This window comes from Myripristis murdjan, chromosome 13 (assembly GCF_902150065.1).
Source record: "Myripristis murdjan chromosome 13, fMyrMur1.1, whole genome shotgun sequence".
NCBI classification, from domain to species: Eukaryota; Metazoa; Chordata; class Actinopteri; order Holocentriformes; family Holocentridae; genus Myripristis; species Myripristis murdjan.
In genome coordinates, this window is record NC_043992.1 from 19,042,970 (window position 1) to 19,058,461 (window position 15,492).

General features: G+C 40.2%; 1 protein-coding gene across 10 annotated transcripts in view; it reads left to right on the forward strand.

Moving 5' to 3' along the window:
• Positions 1 to 10,144, forward strand: part of kirrel3b (kirre like nephrin family adhesion molecule 3b) — a 189,806-nt gene extending 179,662 nt beyond the window's left edge. For 4 of the 10 annotated variants that reach the window (XM_030067616.1, XM_030067618.1, XM_030067617.1 and 1 more), the window contains exons 13-16: positions 1,192 to 1,275; positions 1,577 to 1,692; positions 2,376 to 2,462; positions 4,909 to 10,144. In XM_030067616.1, coding sequence (XP_029923476.1) covers positions 1,192 to 1,275; positions 1,577 to 1,692; positions 2,376 to 2,462; positions 4,909 to 5,370 — 749 coding nt within the window. In that variant the 3' untranslated portion in view covers positions 5,371 to 10,144. The remainder of the gene's footprint in view (positions 1 to 1,191; positions 1,276 to 1,576; positions 1,693 to 2,375; positions 2,463 to 4,908) is intronic. The other 6 variants (XM_030067620.1, XM_030067619.1, XM_030067622.1 and 3 more) reach the window with 3 other exon arrangements.
• The last annotated feature ends 5,348 nt before the right edge of the window (positions 10,145 to 15,492 follow it).

The following is a 15,492-nucleotide window of genomic DNA, read 5'->3' on the forward strand; positions in this document are numbered from 1 at the left end:
GGGCGCGCTCTCGGATAGCGGATAGCGCGCTCTCGGATAGCGGATAGCGGGTGGTCAGGACCACCCGCTATCCGATATCCCTAAAGTGTGTGCGCAAGATAGCAATTTTAGGAATAGCACATGAAACACGCCCACGGACACACCTCCAGGCGCAAATGACGGAGTCGGCAGAACGGATAGCGGGTAGCGGGTGGCACAAGATACCGTTTAGGGATAGCGGAAGTTCCTAAATCCACAATTTGCGGGTAGCGGGTAGTGGCAGCAGATAGCGGGTGGCACAAGATAGGGCCCCTTGGCTTATTGCAATTATAATGGTGCATTTGCCAAGTAAGAAGGAATGTTTCTTCCAAGACTTGCATTTCAAATAGCCATGATACATTGTATAAATAAGATAGCTTCAGAGTTGCTGTAACGTTTATTTTCTCACTTTTAGGTAGCCGGGCTAACGACTCCCATAGATTTCAAGTCTGTGGAAGAGACTTCAAGTTAAATTATACTAAGCTAAAGCAAAATGCTACTGCGTCCGAACCACTGGACGTACAGAGGTGAAAATGGTATTGAACATCTTGTCTTAGTCTTTTGCCCAAAACAGTGGAATATTCATTTAAGTCATAGAATCACATTTTTCTTAAAGGTACCCAATGTAATGTGTCACCGCTGTAGTCCACGCTGAGAAAACTGGGTCCCCATTTTGTTTATGTAACAGGACTAGAGGCAGTCCAAGTGTGTTTTGAGGTAGGAAATACATTCAGCCTGCTTATTATGCCTCAAAGACATAAACATAAACAATGTTCTTTGGTGAGAAATTTTTAGTGTAAACAAAACCAAGAGGAAAACCACATTGGGTACCTTTAAACAAGTAGAGTGATTTACTTGTTTTCAAGACACTGCTGCTTGCTTCAAGACATTTTCTGACACAAGGTTTCTGACATAAGGCTAATACAAGATTAAATCACTTGTTCAGATGGACAGTTTTGGTGGGGAGATAGCCAGAAGGTGATAAGGGATCATGTCATGCAATCTCAGTCTGAATGCACTCCCATTTAAAGCTACTTCCATCTTGTGTTCTGTTCACTGCCACCCATGCATGTATCAAGCGACTCAGGTTAGAGACAGTCAACCACTGTCACTTTCCAAGAACCAAACTGTGCTATCAGTCCCCTCAGCATGTCTATTGTCTGTATACCACAGAAGACGCGCACCTGGTTATGCCCTCACTGCCCGTCTCCATCTGTGCTCACCAGAGAGAACTTGCAAGCAAAATTAAGACAGAAAGTAAGACTTTGTTATATGACAGTATCATCAGCATTGTCCCAGACAGAATGAGCCACCGTGGAAGGCTGTGTGAGATTGCATATGTATGCAGAAAAAGATAATCTTGTGTTGGCAGGAAACAAATGATTCCTAATGCTTTGTATTGTTTCTGGGAAACGGGAGAGCTCTCATAAACCAAACCCAGGGATCTTGCTAAATTCCATAGTATTGCAGAATACACTGGGAAAAATTATAGTATCAACAAATACAGACGGGTGTTTATCCAGCTCATTGAGATACATGCCTCATCTGTTTCTACCAGATCTAAAAGGAGTCGTGTCGGCAAAAAACGACATCCGGGTGGAGATTGTACATAAAGACCACAATGCAGCGCGAGAAAACGAAGAGCACGCTTCCATGAAACAACTGATGGTGAGTGTGAGTGTCGTGCCATTCTACTTTTCACTTCCTGTACCTGTTTTTGCATAAGTAAACAATTAACACAATGCACAGTTTTAATGCATACGTCCTCTTTTCATATACACAGCAGAGATAATGAATGCCTTTTATCTCAGGCTATTACAGAGAGGTATACGGTCAGTAAGCACTCCCCAGTCAAGGCACTGATCCTATATTTAGTAATACTATACCAGTGTTTCTGTGTGCATAATGGGTTGCAGTGCATTGTAGCTATGAAAATATTTATGCTCATACTGGATAATCTTACAGTAGGGGTTCATCTGTATCTGTATGCCTTCTAGACACAAAAACCATCTGCCTCCTTTTTTGAACTGCCCAAGTCTTGTGGTTTTCATGCAGAATGCAGTTGGAATAAGAGTGCTTGAATTACATTTTGCTCTAAAATACTTAATAGGTGTTTCATGTTAATGCAGGGGGAAAAAGCTTAGACACCTTACTCATCCGCATTTGGTAAAAAGTGAGAGTAAGTGATACATTATATATGCTTCTTTCTAGCCTGAGTGAAGGTGATATTGCTGAATGATATTTATATTTTCAAAAAGTGAAATCCCTCCATCTCAGAATGTCTGCTGACTGTGAAGGGAAGAAGTTGAGAAACTGTGCTAACTTGTGTGCCATATTTCTCCTTGATTCCCATGCAGGTTGAACGTGGAGAGTTCCAGCAGGAATCTGTTCTGAAGCAGCTGGAAGTATTACAGGAGGAAGAGAAGGAATATCAGCACATTAAGGTACGAATGAGGATCAATGAGAGCATGAAGGCGTGAAGGAGGGTGAAAGAAAGTAAGAGGAGGAGGAGGAGAGAAAGAGAACAGGTTTTGGGAAGAGAGCGGATGTTGAATGTATTATGCCCCAGGTCTTCAACTCTGGGACCAAGATGGCTGAAATGCATTAATCCCTCTCCTGCCACCCATGCTTTGGCAAGGATAAGGCCAGGGGCAACATGAATCCAATTAGAGGTCTAATTTAATTAATTAGACCATCATCAAAGGTGGTACAAGGAATCAAAGGCCATCTGGCCCAGAGGCTCCAGAGTACAAGAGTGAATGCTGTTCAGCCAATATATAATATTAAACATTTAGTTTCCAGTCCATCATGTGTACCACTGAAATGCAGTCGCATCATCAGCCTCAGCTGTTAGTTGAGTTGTGTGGGTTGAATAGGCTACAACCACAAGTCATAGTCTGAATATAAATCATCTCACAGTGTTGCACAACTTTACTATAAATACTTATGTGGACATATTTTAGAGATAAAAGCTTATACTGTATCTTCAGGGCAGAGGCCAATTCATTCGTGCATTTATTTTTTAACACAACTGAATAGCTGCGATCTGTTTTGATTGTAAAGCATCTATCTATCTAAATATACATCTATCTATCTATCTCTATTTATAGATAGATAGATAGATAGATAGATACAAACTTCTGTTTTTCACAATCCTTTCTCTGTCAATATGTTATGTGGTTAGCACTTTGGGCGGATAGTTTAGAAAAGATAAATGACTAATATAATTTCAGCCGATGCAGAATTAGATCTCATATTGTGATATTCATCAGTCACACTCCAGCAATCCCAGCCATTGTCGCACTTTTATAATAAGAGTTTATCACTTTCAAAATCAAATTACTAGGGAAGTGAAAACAAAATTGCCTAAACAAATAATTTCCCATTCACTACAATACTTTTCCACATATAGTATTTGAACTACCTCACCAGAATACTTAACATGCCTTGCAATAAGTAAAAGCTCAGGGGGCACAAACAGAAATAGTTTTCGCTCTGTCAACAATGAGAGAATGGTCCCTGTGAAGTTGGATCGAAAGAGTCAGCTTGCTCTGTTTTTTTTTTTTTTTTTTTTTTTTTTTTTTTTTACCAGATTGAGTTTTTATGTGTCAAATTCTCATTATTTAGATATAAAGGCATTTGAAAAAGGTTTTAAAAAACTCCAGTGAAAGTGGATGCTATCCCTTAAAAAAAGTGCCCTTCGTTCTGTTCATACGAATATATCAATTAGTCGAGTACGGCGAATTATCTTACCAAGTAGGCAGGTAGTTTACACCTCCAACTATGTGCAGTTAAACATAAATGGTGTCGGCTCAGTCTCCACAGGTGTGGAAGGAGCTAGAGAATATCAGTGCCACTGAAACAAATCTTGTCCCATTGATTTATCCTTTTGTCCAAATGAATGTTAACATTGGCACCCTGGAGTGTGCTTCTGTTGTCTCTTGTCTGCATACCTGCTCCCACCGGGACTGGCTTTTTGATCCCTGTTAATGAGGGTGTGCATAGGACCAGAGCACAGGGAGGCTGAACAAGAGATAAAGGCCAGACGCAAACAATCTCCCTGTCCGTCTCATAATGATGAGCATAACGAGGATCCTCTCAGGGTGTCTCAGTCATTTCTTCATGATTAGCATTTTTCTTTTGGGATTTGGCATTGTGCTCACATTGGCTTGACATTCACATCCATCCACAAGCAGACATACCGAAATGCAGACATGCATCCATGCATGTCCACACACACACACACACACACACAAACACACAAATGCGCACAAACTAGACCCTTAGCATACGCATGGTGCCAAGGGAGAGACAACAAGCAGAGCAGTTGTGACCCCAGAAGGCTTTTTTTTTTTTTTTTTTTTTTGCATACATACAATTAAAGACACTGCACTTGGTTTAGGTCCAATTACAGTTGGTATATGAGTGAACTTTTCAGTGACATGTTGCATGCCAAGCTATGAATCATCAAGGCCTGCTTAATTAGCGAGAAACATGATTTTAAGGTTAGCATCGGGGTTGACTAAATCATAACACTAAGCTTTGCCGCTGTTTTCCATTGCTTCTTTTTGGACGTGATGTACACAGCAGCCTGTTTCCTTATTTATTCGCCAATTTGAATGGTAATTAATGCCAGTTTGACCTTGACTCTTGTTAAGCTTTGAGAAGAATAAATGCATATAAACGAGGGGATGGTTTTATTTTGCCTTCTACCCTCCAGAGATGAGCAGGTTTTTTTTTTTCCTTTTTAAATTCTCTCTTACTAAGTAAAAAATAAATAATATATGAGAAAATAAATAAATAAAGCTGATGCATGTATTGTCATTCTGCATATTCCGTGATAATTAAGAAAGTTAGAACTAATTTCAAACTTTCTTATGCGTTCAACAGGACCCAACAAATGGCTACTACAGTGTCAATACATTTAAGGAGCACCACACCCCCACCATGGCAGGGAATCAGTCTACCGAGGTTAGGAACCCAACAAACACTGGTACTCTGGGCAAGCAGCGGGTACCAACAGGCATGTCCTTCACCAACATCTACTCCACCCTGGGTGCGGGCCCCAACCGCCTCTACGACTACAGCCAGCGCTTTGTGCTGGGCATGGGCAGCAGCTCCATCGAGCTGTGCGAGCGGGAATTCCAGCGGGGCTCACTCAGCGACTCCAGCTCCTTTATCGACACGCAGTGCGACAGCAGCGTCAGCAGCTACAGCAAGCAGGACGGCTACGTGCAGTTCGACAAAGACAGCAAGGCATCCGCCTCCTCCTCCTCTCACTATTCTCAGTCCTCGTCTCAAAACTCAGACCTCACTCGACCCCTGCAGAAGCGCATGCAGACCCACGTCTGACCGCTAGGGGGCAGGGTGTTCGACGAGGAACAGCCAACCAGGAGCCTCAAAGTAGGACATATTGCTTAGCATCATTATGTTTCTTCTGGAAGCTTGGGAATGCAGTCGCTGGCTGACTTTATTTCAACAATTGATTTGTTCAGACTTCTCTATGTCCCTACAAGTGGATCAAGAAGCCTTATACTTCCCTCATTAACTAATCAACCACTTCCTTTTTTAACCCATAATCAGAATTGTGCCACAGAGAGGTTATTTGCCAACACAGACGCAAGTTTGGAATTTGAACATTTAATATTCGGTTGCTGCATCGGGATTATCAGAAGATCAGAGGAATGCCACGAGGCCATGTGTGACAATCAACTCCTCTGGCAGAGACATTTTTTTTGCCTTTTAGATTGTCGTTCAGAAAACTGATATTGCTGTTAAAGAGTGTTGAAGCACTCCTAACAGCATGAGTACGAGTGCGAGCCAATATCCTGCTGCTCTGTTGTAGTTTTAAGCACAAAAATAAATGTGCACGCGTGTTCGTGATTAAAGCTTTTCCTCTCCCCTCTCTCCACACACACTGTATGTTAAGCTTGGCTTATCGAACCTTGTCTCCTGTGTAGGTGGAATTAAACTTTCTACATGTGCCCACTGATTTCCCGAACAATTAAAAGGGATGCCTGTTTCCTCTTTATGGCAGCATCTGGGCCACAGAGCTGAGCAGATAAGAGGGGCTGATCTCATCGTAGGGCCCTGAGTCATTATTTTACAGTTTGTCATTCTGAGATAAAAGAGTATCAGTGTATATTATGCATCTGTAATTTCTTTTTTCTTTTCTAGCATCCTAATTTGTGACTTTGATTTCACTCATGTTGAGGACTCCAAATGAGAAATGAGAGCCTCTTCTTTCCCCACTATCACATCTCCTTTGCCTTGAGGGTGTGTTTGAACTGCATCAATACAAACTTTGACTAAGGGAGATAGACATACAGTATGAGCTCTTCCTTTGATGGGGAGCAGCAGCCTCCATGGTGCTGCTGTATAAAAGGGCACTTTGCCAGCTCCAAGACATGGGGTAGGAAAACCCACAAACCCCAACATGTGGTGTTGTACATGGATCATCAGCCATGTTCCTTAGGGTATGTAATGTAAAAATTATACTTTGGTTGAGTTTCTCATCGTGAGGCTATCCTATTGTTGTCAATACCACTGTTGACACTGGAGCTTAGCACATCCTGACTGTATACCTTACTGTGATCGTGCTGCTCATCAAGAGACATGAGAAGCAAATAAGAAAATGTATATTTTTTTGTTTGTTTCTGCTGTTCATTTGGCTACTATGGAGATGATGTTTCATGCTGACTCTTTTGGGTGAGTTTTTACTTTGTTTTGTACTGTACTTGACATGTATTGAATTGGATTTATTATTTAATCACTGACACTGTATTTGTTTTAGTTGAGAGTAGAGACACAGGAACAAGTAACTGAACTAGTTGCCGCATAAACACTCATATGTTACATGAAGTGTCAAAGGGAGCCTGCCATCAAGGCTTTTCCTAGTCATACACATTGCATGTCTTGTGTTAAAACACAGAGTAATGACACTGGAGATGTGCCAATGCAGCACATAAGGCTGTATGCTGTGATAGTACCACTGCAGGTTTGTTGTGAATGGCCTGATTAAGTGCATAGGGCAGATACTGCAAAAAAAAAAAAAAAAAGAAAAAAAGCGTTTGATCTCTACTTTTGCCTGGATATTACTACATGCTGTCGAGGTGAATTTGGATTTAACACCAAATAAGATGCTAGTTAAACTAAGTTATATTAAAGGCTCGTGATCAGAGCCAATTGTTGTTGTTTTTTTTTTTGAATTTGTAAAGAAGCAGGCTCGGATTGATAAGGGCTACCCTTTAAGCATCTGTCACTTATGTAATGTGTCTGCAATCCGGTGACAACAACGTCCTATGTTACATCACATAGCCATCACGAGCTTATGAAAGCCTTTCAGATGTCTGTGGGCTTTCAAGGTCTGTCCCAACCGTGCTTTATGGAATCAGCTTGGTCTCTATTTGATAAATTCTTTGAAGGGTAAAGATTAGTTCCTGTAAAAATAAAATAAAATAAAATAAAATGACAGAATTGTACTGTAAGACATTACTGGCAGAGCAACTCACACTTACGATGTCATCTCTAATTTGTCAATCAGGAACATAACAGAACAACTCTCATCTCTTCCTTGATGGCTCATCAGATCAGGTAGTCTTTCATTGTCTTAGGTAGTGCAGCAGTCAAATGGAACGATGTGAGCCTGAAACTTTATGACACAATATGCCTTTCAGCCCATGAAAAACCAAGCACGGCATTTTCAACAAAAGCAAGTTGTTGCTGTAAGCACTTTACATATGATTATATTCAAGGCATTTGAATGGGGTTTTCCACTTGAGTGGCAGTGGTTTGGACTCTAATTTTACAAATGGATTGGCGCCCATTGTACAGCTTAAGACAAAAAGCTCTGTTTCAACGCTGATAATCCAGCTTGGCACTTAGCACACTGTATATAAATCTCTAATGCTGTCTTTTTCTGTATATAATTTTTGCCGGCTTTTCTTTCTTTCCCAGTCAGTTTTCACTATATTAGAGCTGAACAAATCCCTGTGGCATCTATATTGTACAGACAGACAATCATTTTTTTTTCCTCTTCAAAATTTTCATCAACTTACCCCAAGCAAGCTTGTCTTTTACAAATGAGTGATTTGCGTGAGCAGTTTTCTCCTCCTCCAGATTCCAATCAAAACTGTCTCACTGTACAGATCGGGCACACAACAGACTATAGGATGTAAAGTTGTAAAGCTTAGGTGTGACAGCTTTGAAGTGCAGTGCAAAAAGGGATTTTATTTCAACCCCTGCTCAGAGACACACAGCAAAATAGCACATAATTTGATCACTGGTCTCTTAAAACTCTTTTCTTTTTTTTTTGTTTTTTTGTTTTTTTGTTTTTAACAGCTTACTGCTATTTGCATGTTTACACAGGAACTCACTTTGTGAATATTGACTGCAAGCTACTCGAAAATTAATTCAGTAATGGCCATCAAACTTTTCAGCCACACTTGCTACCTTAAAAGTATTATGGTGACAACAAAATATAATTGTGTCACTAACATAAAAGGATGAAGCACCAATGACTGGTATATAAAAATCTGATATATTTTCACAATTTTCCTGCTCAGACCTGAGCAGTACATCTTACTGGGACAAAATAGATTTTGTATATATTAAATTTGTTACTATAGCCTAACACTCTACACAAATGTTCCAGGAGTGTCAGAAGTCAAGTATGTTCACTATTTGAAAATGCCAAAATGCACGATGTCATGTGTCTTTCCCTGAAAACAGATCTGATGAATTTGCTTTCCTTTTGAAAGCCCTTGGGTCCAATATTTCTTATCTGATGCAACTCCTGCACTGATCCAAACATAATGCATTTCCCCAGTCTGGAGAATCTGCACACTGCAGAGCAAACAGATAAATATTTGATGTGCTAGCATTCTGTCGCAAAACCCCCACATGGTAACTGCTACAGTGGGCATGTGTGTTCCACAGGGTGCTAGTGCCATGTCCGTCACATAGGGCTTACTTTGGGAATCAAAGCCCATGTGGGGAACAGTCTGCCCTGCTCACCTGTGGACGCCTCTCGGCTGGCACCAGCTGCTCCTGTTTGCCTGGCTACAAGCACAGTACTGTTGCCAGGGCCAAACAGATGAATAAACACAAAGACCCCGAACAATTACAAGGGGGTGCTGCCCTTCTCTGATAAAACAGAGCAACCCTTTCAAAGCAGCGGATGCAGCATAGTCTATTATTCAGCAATGCTGAAGACTGGCCCACAGTACACTGGCTAAGGGCATTTCTGGAGTGAGAAAAAGATGTAAGGGGCGTGAAGCCCAAGAGTGGTTGGTAGTTTGTAATAGTTTCTGTGCCCACTGGATATAGAATATTTGTTTGCTGCGCAAAACTTTTTGTTTGGACAGAATGAATTGAACAAAAAAAGCGGATGAAGAAAAATAATCTAACATGCTAAGCATTCACACTGTCAGTATCATGCTCATGCCTGCAAAGGGTGGTTTACATAAGGCTATTTAAAGTCTCCCTCACTGTATGATAGGTTTTACTGTCAGTGATGGTACACATTGGAGATGGTGGCATTTGAAACATTAATAGGAATCGATCACAATAGTCCTTTGATTACTGTGTAAATGCTTTCAACCTCTCTCTCTCTCTCTCTCTTTTCTTTTCTACCAATCAATATCTCGTTAGTACTTTAATAACACACTACTGTAGGAAAAAGAAAAAAAAAGCAGACCTGGACTAACTAGTTTTTGCAAATAAATAATTCTTAGTATTTGTTTTAACCTGCTAGGTGTACCAGGATCAAAGAAAATGTTTGAAAGTCGGTATAGTTTACTGTTCAGATGTGATCAGTCCAATCTGGTGCTCCAAATAGGTTAAGGATAGGATAAGATAATTTGCAAATACCACATGAACCAGGTCTGGGAAAAAGTACCTAACTTACGGACATTTCAGAAGTTGCTATGAATAGTGAACCATACGCATAACTGTAATGTAAAGACAAAATGTACATTTTATCGGGTAAACCACTATTTTCAGGCAGTGGCCCTCTGTATCTAAGAAAAAACAAAGAAAAAAAAGTTGTATTTTACCTGTATTGGTCTGTGAATCTATGATGCTTTTGCTCTGTATATTTGGAGAATAAAAATAATGTTTGACTTTGTGTTTATTTTGCATTGTGCTCTGCTTGTCAGTAAGAATGAATGAGCAAAGTGGAATGTGAGATTCACACTGATGATTGGTTGCTGCTTCCTCTATACCACATTAATGGTATCTGCCCAAAAGTAGGATGTTTGTAAATAATAATACTAACAAGAAAATAATAATAATGATAATAATAAAAGGCTGTGTTTGTTCATACAGCCTTCATAGTCATGCTCAATACTTGACGGCTACTCAATTTTATTGTTTTATTTTGTTATAGTACATTTTTTATGATGATTGCTCAAATTCACTCAAAGACATGACACATACCTTGACACCGATATGACCTGACGACGACATGTGCAGAGTGACAGTAAAGATATCCCATCTGTTTTTGTATTCCTACACTTCTCCAACCTCCTTCAAACACATTTCAATTACAGTATAAACCTTTGAGTTCTGACAGAGCTGAGTTGTCCCCCCAAACACCGATCAAGTCAGCTATTTTGCTTTCTTTTTGTGGTTGTATTTTGTTGTCCTCCAATGCTAACTATGGGTAGGGCACGCTGCTGTGGGCATCAAAATAATGACATATTGTCATGGCAACACTGATAAGTTCTGCCTCATGTTGGTGGCATGCCTCAGGTTATCCATTTGGTCCAGACTGAAATTACAACTTCATACAGATTTTTGCTGTTCATGCTGATAAGAATTCATCAGATGTGTGTCAAGGAAAATAATTTAAAAGAATTTGGACCCTTTCATTTGCAGAGTGTATGCCGCTGAAGAAAGAGAAAAAGGGAGAAACTAGAGGAGCGGGATGAGAGAGGGTGTACTCCAAAGAATCTGTCCTCATAACTGTTATTTAACCATGCAAAAAGACTAATAACACAATTTTATTTACAGCAACAGCCTGAGGCAGTAGTTGCGTGGGGAGGGAGAGTTGCACTTATTTACATGGGCCCATGCAAGATCCGCCCAGCATTAACACAGTTGGCCACTGATCAGCTCCACTGGAGCAGCTGAGAATTGAGTGCTTGGCTCAAGGGCACTTTGATGGTATCTGCTAAGGGCAGGAATAATATTATTCATCCATTTCCTGCTCCCACGTTTTTAGCCAATCTGCTCACTCACGCCATTACATGCAGCCTTTTAATCCATTAATAGGACCAATGCAGCCTTATTCAAAATGAAACAACCTCAAATAAACACCTTCATATTGCTGGAATATTGGCTCCGATCCAACACTTCAAAGTGATTTGGACTTGCTCATGCATGAAGTCAATACAATACAATGGTCCAATTTCTCCTTAGCAGGATTAGGTAGATAATACAGTTGCAGCCTGCATATGTAAACGTAGCATTCTTGAAGTCCTTATCAGAATCAAGACTCCTCATTTGTGCAAGCTGCATGGCTCAAAGAGAGAGAAAAAGGAAGAATTTCACTCCTGCACATCAAACAAGCACCCAGACAGACAAAGAACTTACCGTGCCTACGTAAAGTTACCTCAAAGCAAGTGCAGTACATCGGCCTTCATATTGAGAGTCCATCTGCCAGCAACACGATTTCCTGGAAAGGCATCCTTGCTGAATTCAAAATGCTTGTGTTTTGCAAGCATTATACAAATACAGCCATTTGTGATGGATTTGACTAATCATCAAGATCCAACTCATTACTAAACAGATCTAGGCCAGACATTTGCTTACTGTATTACTTTAAACGCTCTCCTTGGAACCTGTTATTGGAAAACACTAATCATTCATTTCTACCATTCCTGACAGAGTAGAAAGCTTCCCGAGCTCCCCGTAGGACTCACCTCTTCCAAGAGATGCAGTATTGTTCCAAAATGACTCATAAATGACTCTGCATCCTTTCAAATGAGCAGTTACAGCAGGCGATTCTGTCATGAATTACCTTGGCAGATAATTGCATTTGAAATCCAATTTAACAAAGGCACAAATTCAGAGCGGATGGCAGAGTAAGCGCTTGGTGCACCGACGCACTCTATTACAAAATTATCTACAGACAGCTATTTACATGGTATGAGAGACAGAGCGAGAGGAGGAGTAGGAGGTAAATAGTGAACAATGGCTAAACAATGGACATAAAATCACTGAAACCTGCTGTACAAAATCATCTTGTCTAACACTTGATGATTGACACCATTATAGTGTGCGTGAGAGTTGTGTGAATTTGTTGTGTGTGCAGATGTGCCTGCAGACTAAGACTGCCCCATGCTTTCTACTTTGATAGTCTGATCGGACTGCCAGTCCAACTTGTTTAGTTTCTCTAAACTGTACAGCATATGGTCTAATAGCAGACTGAAAAGAGCTGAGTGACATGTTGATACAAAACCCCATGCTGCTGCTTCCTTAATGCAATTGCCTATGAAATGCCTCCTTTATAGTCATTTGTTTAATAAGGACAGCTGTTCCAGTGGAAAGCGCGTTCAACCAGCAGCTGTCTTTTAGCAAAACATGGAGTCTTGAAAGGGACCCTATCACAGGAATCTAAATTTTCATCCATGTAGGTAGGTGATGTAGAATATTTAATGAACCCACTTCAAATTTATTCTGATCAGTCTGATGCAATGCTGTAGCATTTTCTTTTCACTAAAAATTTTAACAGGTTCTGATTTGTATCCATTGCTGCATCACATGTAGACTCAATGGTGCCCGTCTCTGAGCATCTTCTTAAACGTTTCAAACCTGGCAGGGTTGCAGTATTTTGACTGACATGCACTCTCAAATGACTCAATTCAGCACCGTTTCATTATTAAAGTCAACATTGTGGCTATAATACCACAGACCAGAGTCCTGCACGGATCTATGTCTGACCTGAACCCACAAAGTTCAGTACCGCACCCGACCCATTACCCACACTTTTTTGTAAATCGACCTGTTAATGCAAGACTCACAACCTGAGCTGAGGGTTATATTTTTTAGTTTAGTTTAGTGTTAGTTTGGCTTAAGTTGGGTAAAGGATTGTCAGCAAAGCCACTGATGATGTCTCCTGATGTTCTCCTGTGTGCCTGCCTTGGCCTTTGAGGTTGTGATGTCAACTATCAGATCTTCAGATGTTACTCAAGGTGGCAAGGTAATAGATCACAATTCGTAGGCATTAACTTGGGATGTTGTATATTGGAATTTATAAACTGCCTATATATAAGCAATTTTTGCCCATCCTGTATCTTTAAATTGAATAAACAAACAAACAAACAAACAAAAAATCAATAGACGTTACAGTTGTCACATCAGCTGTTGCTTCTCAGCTGACTTTTTGAAAGCAGAGGTTTCCCATAACCATAGTCATTATCATTTCTTGTATCCAGAAAAAATGTGCAAAAAATCTTAATTTGTATGATAGGGTAGAGATGAGGAGCAGTAAGTGCGCCAACACAGGTAAAAATGCTAACATTAGCTAATGAGCAAGATGAATTTTCACTGCCATGTTCAGGTCATTTGGTATTTATTGTAATCTTTTGATTTGTAAAAGTGCCCAAAACCGTGGAGCTGTTTTGTGCCGTAGCACTACCACCGTATCACGCCACAGGTTGAATATGGGGTCAGAGCGCCACTGCATGGTGACACAGTGGCAGTGCTACGACAGAAAACAGTTCCACCACTTTGGTAACCAGCTGGTGAAACCAAAACAAACCTGCGTTGTTGTGCATCCTTGAAAACATTCTTTGTTGTGTCTTTCTCACGACGTTTCATTAATGGATGTTCACTCAACAGTTGAAGTAGTTTTTATAGATCCAGGCCCATGCCAGGTCCTGGAAAAATAAATAAATAAATAAATAAAGCAAAGAAAATCTTCTGGCCTTGTGAGGGCACAGAAAATCGACTGAGGTGGCACAACAATGTTTTTTTCCTCCTTAGGAATGAGGATTTAAAGTTGGTTAAGATAAATAAATCTCCTCTCCTGATTACAAGGCGACTGCAGAGCCAATCCCAGGGAGCATCTTAAATGAATTATTGATCCCATGACCTTTCCCTGTGTTAAGGTTTGCTCTTGATTGTTCCAGCTCTGTTGACTTGACTAACACTACGGACAGTCTGGATTGATCAAACATTAGCTTTCCATATTAGACTGTTAATTATTCTGGCTATATTTGCACACTGTTTGAACAGGTGATGCATGTGGCTGTCTGCATGTGTTCTGACACATGCCTCTGTGAGTGTGTGTGTGTGTGTGTCTGTGTCAGTGACAATGACATTAATGTTTTTTGAGGTTTAAGTAGAGTTGCACTGTTCTCGTCTGATTCTCACCACATGATCTATGGTCAAATTGATTAAAATGACATTTTCAACAACATAATGGCACATTGTCCTTGACATCTGAGGATAGAAAAATAAAATCAATACACTCTTCTTTTAGGCTTGTTTGAAAGGGAAAAAAATCAGATGCATGGCAGATATCTGACTTAATTACATTCTCCATCTTGCACTTTGTATTTGACAGGGCTTGTTGACAGAGAATAGGCTGGATCCGGTCCTATTGTGCCTATTTAGTGGGAAGAAATGTCGACCAGTTAATCATCTGCCAGTATTGATGTGACAGATGCATCTTCTTGACAGAGACTTACTTTAATTTAATCTCTGGATGTACTGACATTTTGCAAATGCAGACATGCTGAACTAAATAAATTGCACGGGGGAGGCATCAAAAAAGAGGCTTGGCCAATTGTAAAGCAAACTGAGTTCGTCCACAGTACAATCATCATTTTCCTAATTAAGTTTTGGTTTGCACTTCAGTGGTGAGGGCTTTTTGTAATGGTTGGAGCTCTTAAATTGCTTTTCATTTGGAGTGCATTCAAAACAAATGGAACAGCCTGCAGACGTGACATTTGGAGTGCTACTCTCTTCTATCGCAAGTCCATTTGTTAGACTTATCTATTTGAGTTGGAGGCACTGAAGAAACTGTTAGTGTATATGAATATTAATAATGTATGGGCGTTGGGCATAAAAGAGTTTCACAAGAGAATGATATCACGAATTTGAGCAGCTTGAGACTTGCGTGTTAGAAACTCAGCTTGACCTAGTTAATTACTGTAAATCATGATGAAACATCATCCACTGCAGTTTGATGAAGGGCCAGTGGTGGCCTTTTTCTCCAGTTAATACAGTCTTATTTCTCTCCCAGAGTTTGAATGCAGAAACCCAAGACCTTGATTTTTAATGTTATCAGGAGAAAAAGCATGGATAATGTATTGAATCAAAAAGTTTTGGTTCTCCAGATCATCAGCTTTCCACACTTTTAATCAACAATAAATTGCATAATATATTAGACGGTTAAGGTTGTTTTTTGACCTATCAAATGTTGAATTCATGCAGGTGTGCAATCACATCTAACACTCCCAACCT